Source organism: Tetranychus urticae, chromosome 1, assembly GCF_039701765.1.
Source record: "Tetranychus urticae isolate SD_2017Ah chromosome 1, NJAU_TeUrti_SD_1.0, whole genome shotgun sequence".
Taxonomy (NCBI): domain Eukaryota; kingdom Metazoa; phylum Arthropoda; class Arachnida; order Trombidiformes; family Tetranychidae; genus Tetranychus; species Tetranychus urticae.
In genome coordinates, this window is record NC_142958.1 from 23,537,639 (window position 1) to 23,556,050 (window position 18,412).

The following is an 18,412-nucleotide window of genomic DNA, read 5'->3' on the forward strand; positions in this document are numbered from 1 at the left end:
CTATGTCATGTGATGTTTAGTTTTTATCAGATTCTTGAATGAACTATTTCACTCGTTTAAGTAGCAAGTCCCGACGAGAGCTTCGCTGAAAATATATGGATCAAAATTTGATGTGGTTTGTTGATCCAAAACAAGTTTTAGACGCACGTCCATCCAGAGTAGTAAGCAGCCCATTGACAACTCTACGTTGGATTTTCTTTGGACTGTCTATTTGTTACACGTTTATTCGTATCCTTGGACTTCACAAAAGGTTAGAAAGTGACTTGGAATTGTTATCAAACATTATGGTTAACACAATTTTCATGGAGCAATTAAAACTTATCCACTTCTGTTCATGATATAAAAGATTAACAGATCTTGATAAATTAGCTGATTATAAATAACATAGCATTTTGCATCCATCTTTTTCATTTCCCGATTTTTCCACTCACAGTTACAATTCACAGAATTTTTTTGCTTTAGCTTGCGATATTAATCAAGCTATGTAATTCGATACAAGCAATTAAATCTTTACACTTGAATAAATCACGCGATTTATAAAATTTATTGTTTAATTTAATGAAAGCTCGTTTTTGTTAGACTTTACAAACATTTAAAAAATGGCACATTCAAGACTATAAAAGCCTATGATGGAATGGTCCTTTGTTCGTGATAATGATATTTGTATTATTAATAAATGACATTTAGTTTTTATCAGATCTTTGAATTAGAAATTCAAATATAGTCCATGTAAGGGCAGTCATGAGAGTTCTTCTGATAATTCTAGGAGTAAGGCCTCGAAATACGTCACCGTCTTTATAAATAATCTTGATTGTTTGACTTATACTAAAATATCTTTGAGGTTCAATTTGAATTCGGGTTTTAACGACATCTGCAGGATGGGTGACAGTAGAAGCAAATAAACCAGCAATCAATCCACAGACGAAAGTTTTAAAAGAACGAGGCAATAATTCAGGGGAATTTTGTTTACCATTAACCAATGTTTGTTTTAATTGCGAATAACATAGATAATATAACCCCGAGAATGGAACATCACGAAAAAGGGTTGGTAATAAGCCACGAAATGATCCTTTGAATCCTTCACTTTGGTAAATATTTTGAATTGCAATCCAAACATTGGCATAAGAAAATAGTCCACTTTCATATCGAGTTTTTATAACAGTCACTGGTAAAAGAGTTATAACAGTCACAGTGCGAGCTGTGAATCCCAACAGCATGGCTTCAATAGGTTTCGGCTGCTTAGGATTTTTTAAAAGTTTAATTGATAAGTAATCTAGAGTTCCAAAATATATACCAACACCTGGTACACATCGGATTAGTGACTGGAAAAGGAATAAGATAGAATTTAATATGTTGCTTCACTTGACAAGATTATTAAGAATCTCATCAGTTCATGATAACTATAAATAATTATACACAAAATTTTAAAAAATTGATACATACCGGGATAGTTCCTTTCCATAGACCAGGTAACCTTTCTTTCTTGACAACTTGGACCATCACTTGAAACATTCCTAGTTTTTTTGTTTTTCCATGTTGATTTAAAACAATTGACGATTGACTCTGCATTCGAGTCTTAACCAAATCCAAGGGCTGGAACAATAAAGTTGAACACGTTCCGCTTAAAGATCCATAAACAAATGATCGAATGGTGGGATTTCGTATTTCCAAAACAGACATGTTGTCAAAATGAAAGTTTCTTTAGCCGGGTAACAAGTGGTAACGAATTGGAACCAAATCAAGGCAGGAATTGAATTAGATGAATCTCCAAGCAACTAACATTGATAGATGAGAAGGTCAAAATGATTTAATAACGACGATAACTCAAATTTCAATGATTATTTTTCAATTGGTTGAAAAAGGAAACGTTTCCAAAAACATTATGGTAAGCTGTTTTGGTGAGAGAGGCATCTTTCTGACTGCAGGCAATGGTTCCCGAGAAAATCTTTTTTAAAGTTCTTAGACTTTGGGGTTTTCTTGTAGAGACCTAAGGAAAGAATATAGGATTAGGAAACACATAAATTCTGATACCCTTGAAATTTCCTATTCACAATGAATTATGAATTCAGTTAATAAAGAACAATTCAAAGTACAATTTACTTGTTTATCAAATAAAGAGAAAATCTTACCTGCTTTTATCAATAATTAGACTAATCAGCGGTTTAATTACCATATTTTTAGTCTCACTGCAATTACTAATTAGACCTTGATTATATCAAAACTAGATTAGTTTCCTGGTGCATAATAAGATAAACAATAAACCATTGAACCAGCTGGTAATGTAGACAAATTGGTTGTAGCATTGGAACAGGTTGAGGTTGGAGAGACCCTTTTTTGACTTTCATTCATGCAAACTCTCTCTTTTCCAATAACTAGGCTTATATTTTTGCTCTCACTGTCATATTCATAAAAATATTTTGATTGCTGAATCAATAAAAAAGTCTGTCAGTCCATACTTAACTAACTATTTCAACAGTTAATTATCAAGAGAAATATAAACTCGAAAATATATGATATAAGATGCAATTTAGCAATCCTTGATTCGAACCAGTGCGAGTTGCAGAGCCATCTATTGAGATATAAATATTAACTTGTAGCGTTGAAGGTAAGCTGCCAGTTACCAAGTTGTTATTAATACTGAAAAGACACAATTAACACAATTATACATGGATTGACACAAATGGGCAAAGAACGGGTAAAAATTAATTCCATGCAATTCTCACTCCGTTAGTTTGTAAGGATATCAACACTGAATGCATTTGTGTGATTTCAGAATTTCTCTGATCCACAGTTTTCGAGGGAATCCAGGTCAAAGTTGTAACTTCGATCGCCTTTTTGTCAGCTATAAAAGCAGAACTGCTGATGAAACTCATCGCACTGACATAACTTTTGATGATCAACCAGAAAATACACTTATTTTGAGAAAATGGACTTTTCTTTTTCTGCAAAACAGATTAGTTCGATTTTGAGTTAAAGCGATTTATTTCTGTGGGCTTTTTAGTTAAAGACTTGAAACTTATTAATTGTTCATAAAAATTGTTGCCTTTCATCAGGTATTAAATAATTTTAACAATATGACAACGGTTCTCTTGATTTAGGCCATTAGCTTTAAAACTTTGAGACTCAATAACTCGAGAATGGCATCATTTACAATCATCATTCTTTCACCAATTTGGTCCTTTAGTAATTAATTGTTTGATTCAATTCAATAACTTTTCATTAGCGCTTTTGGGTCTTGATTTTTGTGGTTTAAAGGTACAAGCAACAGCTTATTAAACAAAAAAACTCATTTTAACACATATCTTGGTAAATAAACCACTTTTCTGGTTAAACTTGCATTTTCTGGCAAAATGAAATGTAAAAATTACTGCAAAAGGCTCAAAAATTTGAGTAAAGAGTTGGAACTAAGTAAGTTTGTAGGGACATTAAAACTTAACCCATTGGTGCTATTAAATAATTCATCCGATGTACGGTTTTCTAGAAAATCCAGGTCAAAGTTGAAACTTCGATCGACTTTTCTTCAGCTATGGAACCAGATTTTTTTATGAAACTCATTTTACTGGTCTAAATTTTAATGATCAACAATAAAATGGTCTAATTTTGAGAAATGGGACTTTGGTTTTTCTGTGAAACAGATTAGTTCGATTTTGAGTTAAAGCGATTTATTTCTGTGGCCGTTTCAGTTAGAGATCCAAAACTTATTAATTTTCTGTAAAAATTGATGGCTTTCATCAGGGATTAAATACTTTTAACAATTTAACAACGGTTCTCTTGATTTTGGCCATTGGCCTTAAAACTTTGAGCATCAATAATTCGAGAATGGCATCACCTACAGTCATTTTTCTTTTATCTAACATTAGATTGCATTATCGGCTATAACAGTGTGTGACTGAATACCGAATAAAGTCCGAGCTGATTCATTTAATAATGAAGATTCTTCTGATGAATAAAATTTGTGTTTAGCTTTATAAATCAAGTCTCAAATCTGATAACATAATTATTATAATGGTATAACTCTTTCTGTTGGATTTTGAATGATTTGATGTTTCAATATATTATAGTTAATAATGAAGTCTAGTGTTGGGTCAAAGAATGGTGACTGTAGATGACATCATTTTCGAAATATTGAGACTCAAAGTTTTTAGTCCGATGGCCAATATCAAGAGAACTGTTAATAAATTGAAAAAGAGATTTGATGCATGATGTGTAACAACAATTTTTATGGACAAATCATAATTTTCAACTCTCTAACTTTTAGGGACACAAGAAGAGGTCGGTTTAATTGAAAATCGAACTAACCTTTTGTACACAAAACAGGAAATTTTATCTCTCAAAATGAGTGCAGTTTCTGGTTGCTCATCAAAAGTTAATTAAGTGAAAGAAAGTTATATGAAAAAATCTGGTTCCATAGCTGAAGAAAAGTCGATCGAAGTTTAAACTTTGACCTGAATTTTCTAGAAAACCGTCCATCTGATGAATTTTTTAATAGCACCAATGGGTTCAGTTTTAATGTCCCTACAAACTTACCGAGTCTCAACTCTTTACTCAAATGTTCGCGCCTTTTGCAGTAATTTTTATATTTCATTTTACCAGAAAATGCAAGTTCAACCAGAAAAGTGGTTTATTTACCAAGATATGTGTTAAAATGAGTTTAGTTGGTTGAATAAGTTGTTACTTGTACCTTTAAACCACAAAAATCAAGACCCAAAAGCGCTAATGAAAAGTTATTGAATTGAATCAAACAATTAATTACTAAAGGACCAAATTGGTGAAAGAATGATGATTGTAAATGATGCCATTCTCGAGTTATTGAGTCTCAAAGTTTTAAAGCTAATGGCCTAAATCAAGAGAACCGTTGTCATATTGTTAAAATTATTTAATACCTGATGAAAGGCAACAATTTTTATGAACAATTAATAAGTTTCAAGTCTTTAACTAAAAAGCCCACAGAAATAAATCGCTTTAACTCAAAATCGAACTAATCTGTTTTGCAGAAAAAGAAAAGTCCAATTTCTCAAAATAAGACCATTTTATGGTTGATCATCAAAATTTAGAACAGTTAAATAAGTTTCATCAAAAAATCTGCTTCCATAACGGAAGAAAAGTCGATCGAAGTTTCAACTTTGAGCTAGATTTTCTCGTAAACCGTTCATCGGATGAATTATTTAATAGCACCGATGGGATCAGTTTTCATGTCCCTACAAACTTACTCAGTTCCAACTCTTTACTCAAATTTTTGAGCCTTTTGCAGTAATTTTTACATTTCATTTTGCCAGAAAATGCAAGTTCAACCAGAAAAGTGGTTTATTTACCAAGATATGTGTTAAATGAGTTTGTTTTGTTTAATAAGTTGTTACTTGTACCTTTAAACCACTAAATCAAGACTCAAAAGCGCTAATGAAAAGTAATTGAAGTGAATCAAACTATTAATTAGTGAAAGAAATGCGTTGGTGAAAGAATGATGATTGTAAATGATGCCATTCTCGAATTATTGAGTTTCAAAGTTTTAGTGTCAATGGCCTAAATGAAGACAACCGTTGTCAAATTGTACCAAATTATTTAATCGCTGATGTGAGCCAACAAATTTTATGGACAATTCATAAGTTTCAGATTCCCAACTCATACGATCACAGAAATAAGTCGCTTTAACTCAAAATCGAACTTTTCTGGCACACAGAAAAAGAAAAGTCCTATTTCTCAAAGATAGACCATTTTATGGTTGGTCACCAAAATTTAGACCAGTTAAATGAGTTTCATAAAAAAGTCTGCTTCCATAATTTTACAAAAGGCGATCGAAGTTTCAACTTTGAGCTAGATTTTCTCGTAAACCGTTCATCGGATGAATTATTTAATAGCACCAATGGGTTCAGTGTTCATATCCCTACAAACTAACAGGGTCTAAATTTGAAAGAAACTAAGTTTCACCCGTTTTTGTCCATTCGTGCCAATTTATGTAAAATTAATGTAAATTTGTGCATAATTGTGTTAATTGTGTCTCTTTAGTAACAACCAGTTTTACCATGATAAAGCATGATAATTGAAATTTCTGTTCAATTAGTCTATTACAATAAAAGTAAATTATTGAAAATTAACTTCGTAGGAAAAGGTGAGAAGAAGTTTCAAAGCTAACTTAACAACTGATGCTAATTTTGCTCAACTTGGTTTTTGTTGAACAGTTTTCGTGCGGTTTTGTTCAAAAATTTAAGTTTTAGTTTCAGCTGAATTTAATTACTTGCTATGTAAACAATTTATCAATGAGCATTGAAAATTCCCTTACTAATTGATCGACATTAGACTATTGCGATCGTAAATCACTTTCCACTAAGTTTATTCCAGATTTGTTCCATTTCGATGAGTAGTTGAAGTTAAATGAATAGTTGATTGATTCTTCCGGGTTAATTTAATCTAATTCTCACATGGCCTAGAGTTTGTGATTACAATTTCATATTTAATGATCCAAATATCTTAGAAATTCAGATTGTGAAGTAAAAATGTTTATTAAGTAGACCATTTAATGGATATTATGAAAGTCAATTGTTCATGTTTAAACATTAAAAAGATTAACTTGTTGTAAACAGAAATGTTTGCGTTGAAACGAGTTATTTCAAATATGAAACAACCATCAATCGCAAATCAATTGTTAACAAGTAATTTAACCAGAAAACGATTTCATCCGATGATCATTGACAATAGGAAAAAAACATTAACCTGATCGTAGTAAAATGAACAATAAGTTAATCAGCCAATATGTGGATTAGCCAAATTCAAAAGGAGTTAAGTTAATATCAAAATAAAGTGAAAATAAGCAGCAACTTGGATCAAGTAAATGTGCTTTCACTTTTGTCCCGATCTTTCAACAGCCAAGTTGAACCAGCCTCTGTCTTGATCTACTTTCCAATCAATCAAAGTAATTGAATCTATTTTTTAAATTGTGATGAATTTAAATGTTCCCTCGTCTAGTTAACTAGAATATATACTCTATAAATCAATCAGTAATCGTTGACCAACGTTAAAATATTTTATACAATGATGTTATCCTGTTTTATACTCATCAGTTTACTCGTCCACCTACTTGATGGCAAAAAATATGGAGGAACCAATGTTGTTATCAGTGATTCGGGTGGCTGTGGCCATGGTTGGTCCGGTGGTTGTGGTGGTGGCAAGGGAAACATAATTATTACTAAAGGTGGTAAAAAAGGCAAAGGAAGTAACATAATTGTAACTGGAGGTGGCGGTTGTTGCGGGGGAGACAGCTGGAAGTCACATGGTCCATGGAAGCCTGTGATTGTTCCTATCAAGGTTCCTTCTTACCATTCAAATTGGCCGTTAACCAATTGGCCTCACACTTCCTCGTGGGTTCATCATACTTTAGGTCATAACAATCATGGCCATGACCATGGTCATCATCACCATGTCAAACATGGACACCATCTTCACCATTCTCATCACTTACCACACCATCCACCACACCATCCACCTCATCATTCACCTCACCATTCACATGCTCATCATGCACCTCACCCTCACATTGATCATCATTCATTGGACCTTCTCAATTGGGATAAAGCTGAACCTGTATTAACACACTTGGATAAACACGATTCCTTGTTGTCAGCACATACTTGGGAGGACAATCATCACCACCTTCATGGGGAACCTGAGATATCATTAGACCATAAATCACTTTGGGGTGATTGGATTGGATCATCTTCATTATCGGCCGCTTGGTCAAAGAAAAATGATTTTGGTTCAATTGATGATTTAGTTGAAGACTCGTGGAATCAAGTTTGGAGATAAATTGTTCTCTGGTTAACAATTTATTCATTATTTTTTCTTCCCTTAAAAAGTAACCCGATTTAAAGATTCAATCAAACATGACAAGATTAATGAACAAGATGCCATTTTAAATCAATCACTCACTTAAGCAACGAAAATCTTAATCCCGTTATGAGATGAATTATCTCAGATTCTCATTGTTATTCTTTTCACCACAAACACACATTTATTTCATGTTAAACATGTTCGCAATCAAATTGTGATCAATCAAAAGATTTCAACATTAAAAAGCTTACCAGCTTAAAATTGTATCACAATATTGAGGTTGAATACCGAGAAACCCAAATCCAACAATTGGGCTAAATTCCCAATCCCTAGGTTGTCCAATTGTTTAATTAAGGATGAAACCAAGTATTGTTAAATTGATTGTTAGATTAACTTTTATTTTGTTTTCTTGATATCTATCTAATTATGTTGTTAATAATACATTGTTAACTACCAGTTTATTTGTTCATTGACAACCAAAAAGGACAATTTTTATGGTTGGAAAGGTTAACAACAATTTATACATTCATTTTTTAACCATAATTATGTTGAAATTAGATTTTGATTCTAAAATTAATTGTTCTGTCAGTAATAACAGTTTATAATGGGTAAAATGGAGGAAGCTTGTCTTGTGAGAAACAAAAGTAGGGATAAAAAGGAGTCAAAGCAGTGGATATTGTTTATGACAAGTGATGAAAAGTCTTGCATCAAGATGATGAAGATGAAAAGTGTCACAAGTGAAATGGAAGAGGAATGGATGAAGAAGAGAAGTGAAGAAAATTGTTACAAAAAGAGAACAGAAGAAGCAAAATCATGAAATGAAAAGATATGTTAGGAATGTTGAAAGACATGATTAAATGGCAACTTTATATGATTATGCATCTTTTTGAAAGAAACAAAACTCCTCTTCCATTAGCTTGAAGAGAGGGATGATGAAGCAGATGAAGATGGTGTTGATGAGGATGAAAGAAAGAGCAAGACTTAATCACATTCACGGAAGACAATTTTACAAAGTTGATTTGATTCATGGCTGTTACTCAAACTGCAATTTAAACTGCCACAAAACTGAAGGTAAATTGATTTGAGACAAAATTTCTAATTTTCACTTTTCACCTTTCACCTTTTACCTTTCCACTGTAAACGCTTTGATTGCCTTAATTAAAATGCATTGTATAAGATCAGGAAATATAATATATAAATGGTTCAACAATTGACTTGGTTAACCATTAAAAATGGTTGAATAATCATTTTCTGTACTTTGTTGCTGTAGTTGTATTTCAGATTGGATTGGCTTATAATGAAACTGAAACTGTCTCAAATCATTTTTCATCATTCAATGTGTATCAGTGTGTAAATGAGTTTCAATAAGTTAATTGTAGACAACTCTGACAATCATAATCATACACAACATAAATCCAAAGACGAGGTGACTATTGAAACAAAGGAGAAACGTTTGGAAGCTGGTAAAGGAGTAGATTTAATTTTAGGGTTCTTTTGGGTTCGTCTTTTGGGTTGACCAAATGGTCTTCACTTTCTTCCAAGCCTTTGAAACAATCCCATCCTCTGACAGCGACAATTAGCACCCCACAAATTACACCGGCAAACTGAATTTAAACAGCAATCAGATGGACGAGCATCACAAATTCCAGATCTTCTTATACACGACCTTTTCATGGTGACAACTGATCCTGATGGCGTCTTTACAATGGGAAGATTGTTTTCCATGAAATTGGCCTCACTTTCAGCCAACTGTAAGTTGTTAAGGATGTAATCATCAAAGCCTTCTGGATCTAGATAATTAATTAGCAAGAAACAAAAAAAAGAAACGCAATAAACAGATTAAAAATATATCAGCAGTTGAAAGATTTGCCGCTTTTACGAGATTGCATGATTGGCTGACATTTTGTAGGCGCTAAAATTGAAATGCATTAATCAATAATAATGGCGATTCCCATTAACTATTGAATTAGCGTACATTAATCCATAAATGCTCTTTATTTATAAAAGGTTACCGTTTCATATTTAACAAAGCAATATTAGATGTCATCTTAAAATATCTTAAATATGATTGAATGGGAACAAAACACTCGATGATAAACATGAAAATAAATGATAATAAACTTCACATCCAAAAAAAGGTGGTAGACATTGTTATCGACAATAATATTTATTAGCTTCGTTTTCCCCTGCTAATAATAATAACCTTTCAACAATTTCAAGATTAACCAGGAAACGTTACACCAGAAAACAACAAATTTGATTGATAATTCAGTTTCTCTCATGTATAGACTTCCGATTATTTTTAGTCACTAGCTTTGCTTAATGTTAATAGTAATACAATGTGAAAGCTAATGGCTAATACGATTTACAATTCCTAATCAAGCTTACAGCAACAGCAATCAACAAGTAAAATAAAATTTGAAACTAAATTTGATTTAAATCATTTATCAACACAAACCCAAAACCCATTCAATACAATAGCAAAAAAATATACAATAATAAAAACAGGAAAGTCCATTTTATTAAATACAATAACTGTAATAAGTATTTCATCAAAAGTAAAATTGTTAACACAAAAATAACTTTGGATGAAATGAAGCATCTGTGAAAAGCTTGTCATGACAAAAATGTCCAACTTCAGATTGTCTTGAATTTTGGAAGGTAAATTGATAACTTAATTGAAAGTTTTATTTGACCAACAATTTAATCAATGAAAAGGCCAAAAAAAGGAAACTTTTTCATTACAATTTCCTTGCAAACAAGAAATGAAAAAAACCTTCATCTTATCATCCAAACTATAGCAAAGCTGATAAATACATTTATCAGCTTCAAGCCCGAGCCATAAAATTTCACTCCAAGCTGGGATTGATCTTTTGCTAAACGAAGCTTCAGAATTTATTTCCCTTTTTGGATCATTACTGAATGGAATACATTTAAGAATAACTTTTAATGATTAGCTTTTTAACAATTTGAAATTCAAAATCTAATAATGTTGAACATCTTTTCCTCTCAGACTGTATTTTGAGAAATTTCAAGTCAAATGGCGAGAAATGAGCTTAATGTTCAGATTGATCTGATTTCCCTAAAGGTATTCTGATGAGTTGAAAATTGACATTTTCTGACAAAATCTTAACCTAATAAAATATTGATATCTTAATTTACTCCTTCACCTGAACACCTTCAACTGAATCCATTTCAGTTTTATTTTCATATATTTAAATCAAGTCAATTTTGGGTTATTTTCATACCAATTGTTACCAATAATCAATGAGCATTTACACACATTTGATAATTTGTTTTAGTTCACAGATAAGGAAATTCAATATTTTAAACCTTCCATTGCGGCAGCTTATTTCAATGTCATATTATTTTCATGCAACACTGAGCATTTACATATTTTAATATTGAATCAAATCTTTTTTTCCCTTTTATTTGTTCAATTTTTTTCTTCCTTTAACAAGTAAATAAAATTCTTGTCTCTGAATGGACATGAAATGATGATATTTTTCCTGTTTCCCAAAGATTAAGGTTCAACGTGTTCATGACCTTTTCATGGTTGATCACTTGTTAGTTAAACTCAATTGAATTGGAAAAATTGGAAACTCAGGAAAATAAGTAAAATATCATTTTCCTTTTCTTCCTCATCGTCACTTTTTGAATATAAAGTAACATTTTAATAACTTTCCAATAACTATGATAATCAAGTTTAATTGGTTCAGTTTAATATCATTTGTTGAGGTTTCATGTTATCGGAATGTTCAATTAATGATGAAACTAAGACGATTACAGTTAAACACTTGACTTGAGAATTTCGAATGGAAATTAAATTATCTGATTTTTTTCTGACGTTGATACTTAGCTCTTTTGATGATCGAGTTAATTGAATACAAATGATGAAATTTTTCACACAAAATGCTCATGAGATTAGTTTACGTGGTTGATGAAGGTGATGAAGGAGTGAAGGATAAGTTCAGGAAAAGGAGATAAATGAGGATAAAAGGTATTGTAATAAAGAAAAGAAGTGAAAATTTCTAAATGAATCTGAATCATGTTGAGAGCATTCATTTGAGTAAAAGGCAGTTTAAACAGTTGAACCTTTGAGCCTTGTTTAGCCAATATTAGCCTTTTATCACTCCCAGGTTAATGTTTTATTATTTTTATAAGATAACAATTGAAACTAATAAATGGCAGATAAAGGTAAATAATAGTGGTAATAATAATGCGAAAGGTGAAGTTGGCCAAAAATGATTCAATAAAAAGGCTATCAGAGTTGCAACAAGAATATCACTTTAATAAGCTTAGACGTCAACAGGAAAAGTGATCTCAGATGAGATTAGGGAAACAATAAACTGATAAAGACTAATAAGAATGATATAACAGCTCTCAGGTTGCAATGGGAACTGAAAAAGATAACAAATAATCAAGATTAAGGTTGTATAATTTGTTACAAGATCATCTTCAAAGGGATTTTAACACTCAACGTGTTATTCAATTAGCATCAGATGAATACGAGTTCCAGTTGCAAGGTTATTCAGGGTTAATCATGTACTTAATCTTGAGTGATAAGTTAGTTTTTCAACTGAAAGCAAACTTCAGCTGAAAGCTTCTCGCCATTTGTCCTAAAATTGGTTCAATTTTAGATGCAAAAATGGACAAACCAATTATCTAGAAAACATTGAAACTCGAGTATTAAATTTTCTGGACATTGAGTTGGATAAAGAATCACGATCAACTTAGTCAGTGCATATTCAATCTGATCTTTAGACTAACTTCTTGGAGTAAATTTTATCACTTGTTCAATTGGTAAAGCATTGAAATGTTAATAAATGATTCATTAAACGAAAGGTCAAATTTGGAGCTTGGAATTTCGATGAAGATTGGAAGATGAATGTGAAGGTGAAATAGTTTCAACTGATTATACGAAGTGATAGTGAAAATATGAAGCCAGCTTGGAGTAAAAGTTATCCTATTTGCTTTTGATTGTTTATTTTTTGCTCAAATGGCTGTGAAGACTTTGAAGATTGAAGATGAATAAGGATAATTTGATAACATGAAACTTTTTGTTTTGCAATTTATTACCTTGGCTCATCAAATTGGTTTTCATCGTCTTTTGCTTCTATTTTTTTTGGTTGCAGAAAAAATCTGATTGGTTCAACAGTTTGAAAGGGAGAGTGAAAATTTCATGATAATAATGAATGAAAACAAAATGAGAAACCTGAGAAATTTGATGATAATGAGGCGACTAAAAAGCTTTATCAATTGCATAAAAGTGTCTCGTTTTGTTGACTAAACCCTTTTTATATTTGGATTTAATAACCATTAGTTTAATTATAATTCAATTTACGAGTTGTATCTTGTTTGATATTACATGATATTTAATTGATGGAAATTGAAATTAATGGATTATTAATAAAATTGATGAGACACTAAAATAAAAACAAAGAGTCGTAATGTTGTTATAATTTGTCAGACATCCAGTCATCTCATCACAATTTTTGTCATATTTTTTCATTGCTCTTGTTGACTGTTCAAAATTTGATTAAGTTAATGGTATTGATTTGAACAGTAATAAGCTAAAACATTGACTTTATTAAAAGGATAACATTCAATTCCCAATGAGTTTCATAGCCGATTAGTTGATTAGCTTATGTTTAAAATATAAGTTGATGATGATTTTTGATCATCTAATTGTCCTTCATTATTGAACATTAGCTTCTGAATCTGATTTTCATTGAAAACCAATCACAAATGTAAAATTAAGGCAACTGGATTCAAAGTAAAGTAGCAAATTATGCTTTTGATTTCACTTTCACTCGGACAATTTAATAATTTTTTCATATAAATTAACAAATTTCAATCTGAATGTTATACTTTGAGCTTTTTGGCCATTTTTTCACAATTAAACAAAACTCATTTATCATTTTTTTGTGCTCTGCTTGATGTAAATTGTATCAATTGATTATTTTGGATGCCAATTTACATGGATATTGACAATTTGATCACATAATGTCATCTTTGATAATCAACTAAAAGAGTAAACAAGAATTGGAATGGGAATTGCAGGAGGAACCAAAAAACTATGATTGGGTTAATCAATCATTGTAATGTCTTAGAGGGTAAACCAAGATATCAATCAAATTGATTATTCACCTACACATGAAAAAGGGTAAATAAATATGGATAAATAAGCTTAAAAGGTAAGCAACAAGCGAAAAGCTGAAAAAAATGAAACCTGATTTTGAAATGAATTCAATAAAAATGAAAGCGAATCAATCAATCGATTGTAGTTGCTTTTAATGCTTTTTATGCTTTCTTTTTATGCGCCAATATTTTTAGCATGTGTTTGACACAGTGCTTTGTTATAGAGGGAACATTTTTTCAATGCTTTGTTTTGTTCATAATTGATAACTGTTTACCCAATATCTTGGATTACAATTAATTTAATCATTTAATTTATTTTTTGTCTGTATTATTTTCAATTGGACAATTAAAGTAATTGAGTCTAATAGAGGATTAAAGTTGACCCAAGTGAAAGGACAAGGTTTACTTTGGTAAACACATGGAGTTGGCTATTTGGTTACGTGACAATCATTGAAATTGAGGTAATTATGATTGTAATCAAATATAAATAGTTGATTATAAGCAATAACATTATTAATATTGTGCAATTCATTTAATTAAATTGAAATTAGGTGATAATGACACACTGGATGGTCCTATCAAGACAAAAATTGAATGCAATACTTGAGTTTTACAAAAATCCTGTTATTTAAGCTTTCATCTTCTGACTGTTTTTGGTTTCGTCTGATATTTTGTTGCTGCTTATTAGACTGATGTGGAGTCAATATAATGACACTCTGGTTACTTCAATTAACTGCTTTGTTAATCAAATTAAGTTAATCAATTGATGGTCTCAACAACTATTGTTCTTTTATTAATTTGAAATGAACAAGCTATTGAAAGGGCGACGGATAAATAACCAGAAGATGATAAGGATGACAATTGGAGCAGTTGGATCCTTTTTTTAGCAACATTTTTGATTTGTCCATTTTGCTTCTTGATTGGAATCAACAAATGAAGACAATGTTAACACATTTAACAACCTTTCTGTTTGCTGTTTATTGATATAAACGTCAATTCAATCTGTTTAGGACTCAGGCTTAAGTAAAGATTCAAGTTGAGACCAAGTGAAAACAAAAAGCAAAGAAAGTGCAAGAAGCAAGAATAATGTGATACCCAAAAAATAATATGTTGGTAAATACAAAAGGAAGCTGTTGAGAATCAATTGAATTGCATGAGCATTCATGGACATTGGATAGGAAGGAATGTTATTTCATCTGTTATATCTAAAAAACAGAGAGATTTTGTTGCGAGTATTTTGATTTAACAAGTAAAGATAATAACTGAGTCGCTTGTAAAGCAAAGGATACCAGATTTAACATCAACAATATGACATTGACAACAATTTTCACAAACTGCCCTGTCAAATGAGATGAAAATTTTGATTCTTTCAATTTGCTTTTTCCCTCAAAGAAGCAATTGAAACTTTGTCAAAAGTCATCATAAAAATGTTAATAATAGTGAAAAATGTTAAAGCTCATCATTTTTATCCATGAATGTTCACTCAACCTCTCTTAAATCCAGGATAACTATGATTACTTTTTGTTTAGTTGATGCTTATTGAATCATTGTACCAGACATTTACATTGACCTTTATCAGTTAATCTAAAAATAGCAACTCAAGTGTTGCCATTTAAATATTAACTTGACTAATCCTTTATCACTTAAGCTAATTGTTTAAGCAACGAGTTTTAAGTTGATAGAGTTGAATTAATCCAATAAAAAGATGATTAGTCTAAAAGATTAAAGGTTACATCAAAAGTTAGCCAAAAATGAACAAATAAAACTGGTTAACCAAACATTCAGTCTGTCAACTCATTGATTATTCATTAAATTGTAGTTATATAATCAGTTGAACATTCAATTAACTGGCTAATCGTTAAGATTCCAGCATTACACCTCCACAGTTGAGACACTATCAAGATATTATGGATAAAAATTTAATTAAATTTCAACGATCAAAATACAAAATCATATTAAAATTGCCTTCTCTTCCAGCCAAGTACAAATTATTCAAACTTATATCTGATTGAATAATTTGGGTTTAGCTGTTGCGTTTTTGCTGTCTTATAGTCAATAAGGGTTGAAGTCAAGAAATCAGCTGAATTTTTCTTAATAATTCATGGAGTGTTAATTAATTGCTACATTAATCAATGTTACAGTGAGTTAAGCATTGAAAAAGTCTTGGCCTTACAAGTTGTTTAGTCTTTCCAATACTGAAGTAGCCAAAGAATATTGAAAATATTTTTTGTTCAAATTCAACATCTTAGTTCATTTCAGATGTGATTCAATTGTAATTCAATTGTTGTTCGCTTGTGATCAAATCTTGATCAAACTGTGATTTGAAAGTGATCAAATTGTGATCAAAATGTGATCAAAATCTGGTCCAAAAGAAGCTGAGAAACTGAAATTGAGTATCAAACCTGGTAGCATCTTGATGAGACTTTTTTTTCAATCAAATGTGTTACCAAAACACTATCACATTTACCTGAATTTTTTCCCATATTTTTCAACCTTCCTAACCAGTTTAACGTTTATTTAATTGTTAACATTCACCTGAACACCTTTAAACAAAATGTCAAGATATTTTTACAATAAGATGAACCAGAATATTGGAAACTCAATAAATAATGTTTTCAAAATTGAAATGACTTTTATTTGAAGTGAAACTTTGAAATAAACCTTTTGTATCAACAATACAAATTGTTGTTAAAATGTTCAAACATATTATATGTTAACATATTGAATGAATGAATGAACAAGAAACAAATTTCTGAAAAAAACTCAAAAAACTAAATGTTAACAGTTGATTTAATGTTGACTCTAATTTACTCGCTATTTATAACACTTTCAATATTCAAATTAACCATCTATAGTTGATCAAGAAGTAATAATGAAAGAGGAAAACAAATTAAATATTAATGTGTAACCTGGCAATACAAGTGTATTTAGTTGAACCAGAAATACATTTGTAAATATGAACATTTTGATGGAAATTGTGTTGCAGATTCTATCGGAGACTTTTGATGGAGACTGATAAGTGATGATATTGATAATGGTCATGATGATAAGAGAAATAAGATGAAATTGATTGAACAATTTGGTCAGTCTTAATATTTAATGAACATTGAGTAAATGTTATTTACCTGGAAAAGTAAAAAAAAGTCAACATTCATTTTGTTTACCATTGATAAATACGATAAATCTTTAACATTTAACTATTTACTTTTTGGTTAAATTAAATCATAATTTAATGCTCTTTCTGCCATTTCCTTCAAACCAATTCAATAGACTAGTTTTGATTAAATTTCAAACCAAAAAAGGCCAATCCAATTGACATTTCCAGTTGAAATTGACCAGCAAAAAGACAATGAAAACAAAGGCCTGGAAAATTATTGAATAGATTGACTGAAATGAAATGAATTACAGTTTTGTAAAATTAAACCAAAGTAATGGATCAAATTAGCTGAAGGAAACCTTTGAAACGGATTTAACGGATTGAGTCTTAATGCAACATTTGTTATGGGATTAGATGGCAACAATAAGATGATCAATAATAGCTGTTAACTTAATTCCCTGACAATATTTATTGATCATGAATGGAGGAATAAATTTCTCAGGAAAATATTGAAATGAGAAAAGCTTAAAATATGATTTGAAGAAGCAAATTTTTCTGGTTCAATTTGGTTAACTTACCATTTGTGTTATAAAACGCATCAACTTGACTGTCAATTAAAGTTGTTAAGATAATTGTGAAAATTAAAAGTAAAATTGTACGACGAGATTGACCAACCAATGGACAAGCCATTATTGAAGTTTGAAGCCTTGAGCTAACATTTGTAGCCATTGCCAGTCGATAATGATTCGTTGGTGATTTGACGATAAAAAGGATTGATTGGAGGTTCACTCGAAACTGGGCCAAATTAAAGTTGATTGTTTCTTCACACTGATAATGATGATGAAGATGATGGTAAAGAGTTCAACTTTTAATAACTTGACTTTGATCACGTTACTTGAGATTTTATTTATCTCGAACACTTGAAAGTTCAGAATTTATCTTTTCTTTTTCTCTCTTCTTTTTCTTCTTCCAAAACTTTTATCTCTTATTATTTTCAAGTCAACAAACTGCAACAATTGAAGATATTAAATGTTGCTAAATAATTGAATACAATTAGTATTGTAAAGGAAAAGGAAAACAATGTGAAACTGAGCAAAAAAAGTTGTTTTTTTATTCTTTCGCCAAACTTTAGCTTCAATTGTTGCTGACGGAAGAAGAAACGTCAATTCTGTAAGATTGAGCTCAAACAATAAGCACAAATTTTTATTTGCTGAGCAAAAAATAAAATTACTCTGTCAGAATGTAAAGATGATTGTAAATAATCTGAGTCTGCTCCTGCATCTTCAATCCATCATGATGATCAGAATACTCGGAAACAGGTTTAAAGGCTGCAAATGGTTGGAGAAACTGATT

At 30.8% G+C, this 18,412-nt stretch overlaps 2 protein-coding genes and 1 long non-coding RNA gene across 3 annotated transcripts; 1 reads left to right on the forward strand and 2 right to left on the reverse strand.

The window, feature by feature from the left end:
- Nucleotides 1-527: 527 nt before the first annotated feature.
- On the reverse strand, nt 528-2,502 carry LOC107362232 (mitochondrial glycine transporter). Its single transcript, XM_015929246.3, has 3 exons — nt 2,130-2,502; nt 1,444-1,987; nt 528-1,322 (listed from the first exon to the last, which is right to left on the reverse strand). The coding sequence occupies exons 2-3, from the start codon at nt 1,678-1,680 to the stop codon at nt 684-686; spliced, it is 876 nt and encodes a 291-aa protein (XP_015784732.1). The 5' UTR covers nt 1,681-1,987; nt 2,130-2,502; the 3' UTR covers nt 528-683.
- Nucleotides 2,503-8,198: 5,696 nt separating this feature from the next.
- LOC112538862 (uncharacterized) lies at nt 8,199-18,328 on the reverse strand. Its single transcript, XM_025160879.2, has 2 exons — nt 17,638-18,328; nt 8,199-9,611 (listed from the first exon to the last, which is right to left on the reverse strand). Exons 1-2 carry the CDS (start codon nt 17,786-17,788, stop codon nt 9,349-9,351), a joined length of 414 nt encoding a protein of 137 aa, XP_025016647.1. The 5' UTR covers nt 17,789-18,328; the 3' UTR covers nt 8,199-9,348.
- Nucleotides 14,160-15,935, forward strand: LOC107362697 (uncharacterized). The gene is made up of 2 exons (XR_001568737.3): nt 14,160-14,423; nt 14,514-15,935. It is a non-coding gene; the product is annotated as an uncharacterized LOC107362697 (long non-coding RNA).
- Nucleotides 18,329-18,412: the final 84 nt, after the last annotated feature.

Excerpts from the sequence above, each read along its gene's own strand:
- LOC107362232 (XM_015929246.3), bottom strand. The coding sequence starts at position 1,680 with ATGTCTGTTTTGGAAATACGAAATCCCACCATTCGATCATTTGTTTAT. Across the intron at positions 1,323-1,443 it reads TATGGAAAGGAACTATCCCG|TCACTAATCCGATGTGTACC; the intron begins GTATGTATCAAT and ends TTCCTTTTCCAG.
- LOC112538862 (XM_025160879.2), bottom strand. The coding sequence starts at position 17,788 with ATGGCTACAAATGTTAGCTCAAGGCTTCAAACTTCAATAATGGCTTGT. Across the intron at positions 9,612-17,637 it reads TGCGTTTTATAACACAAATG|ATCCAGAAGGCTTTGATGAT; the intron begins GTAAGTTAACCA and ends TTAATTATCTAG.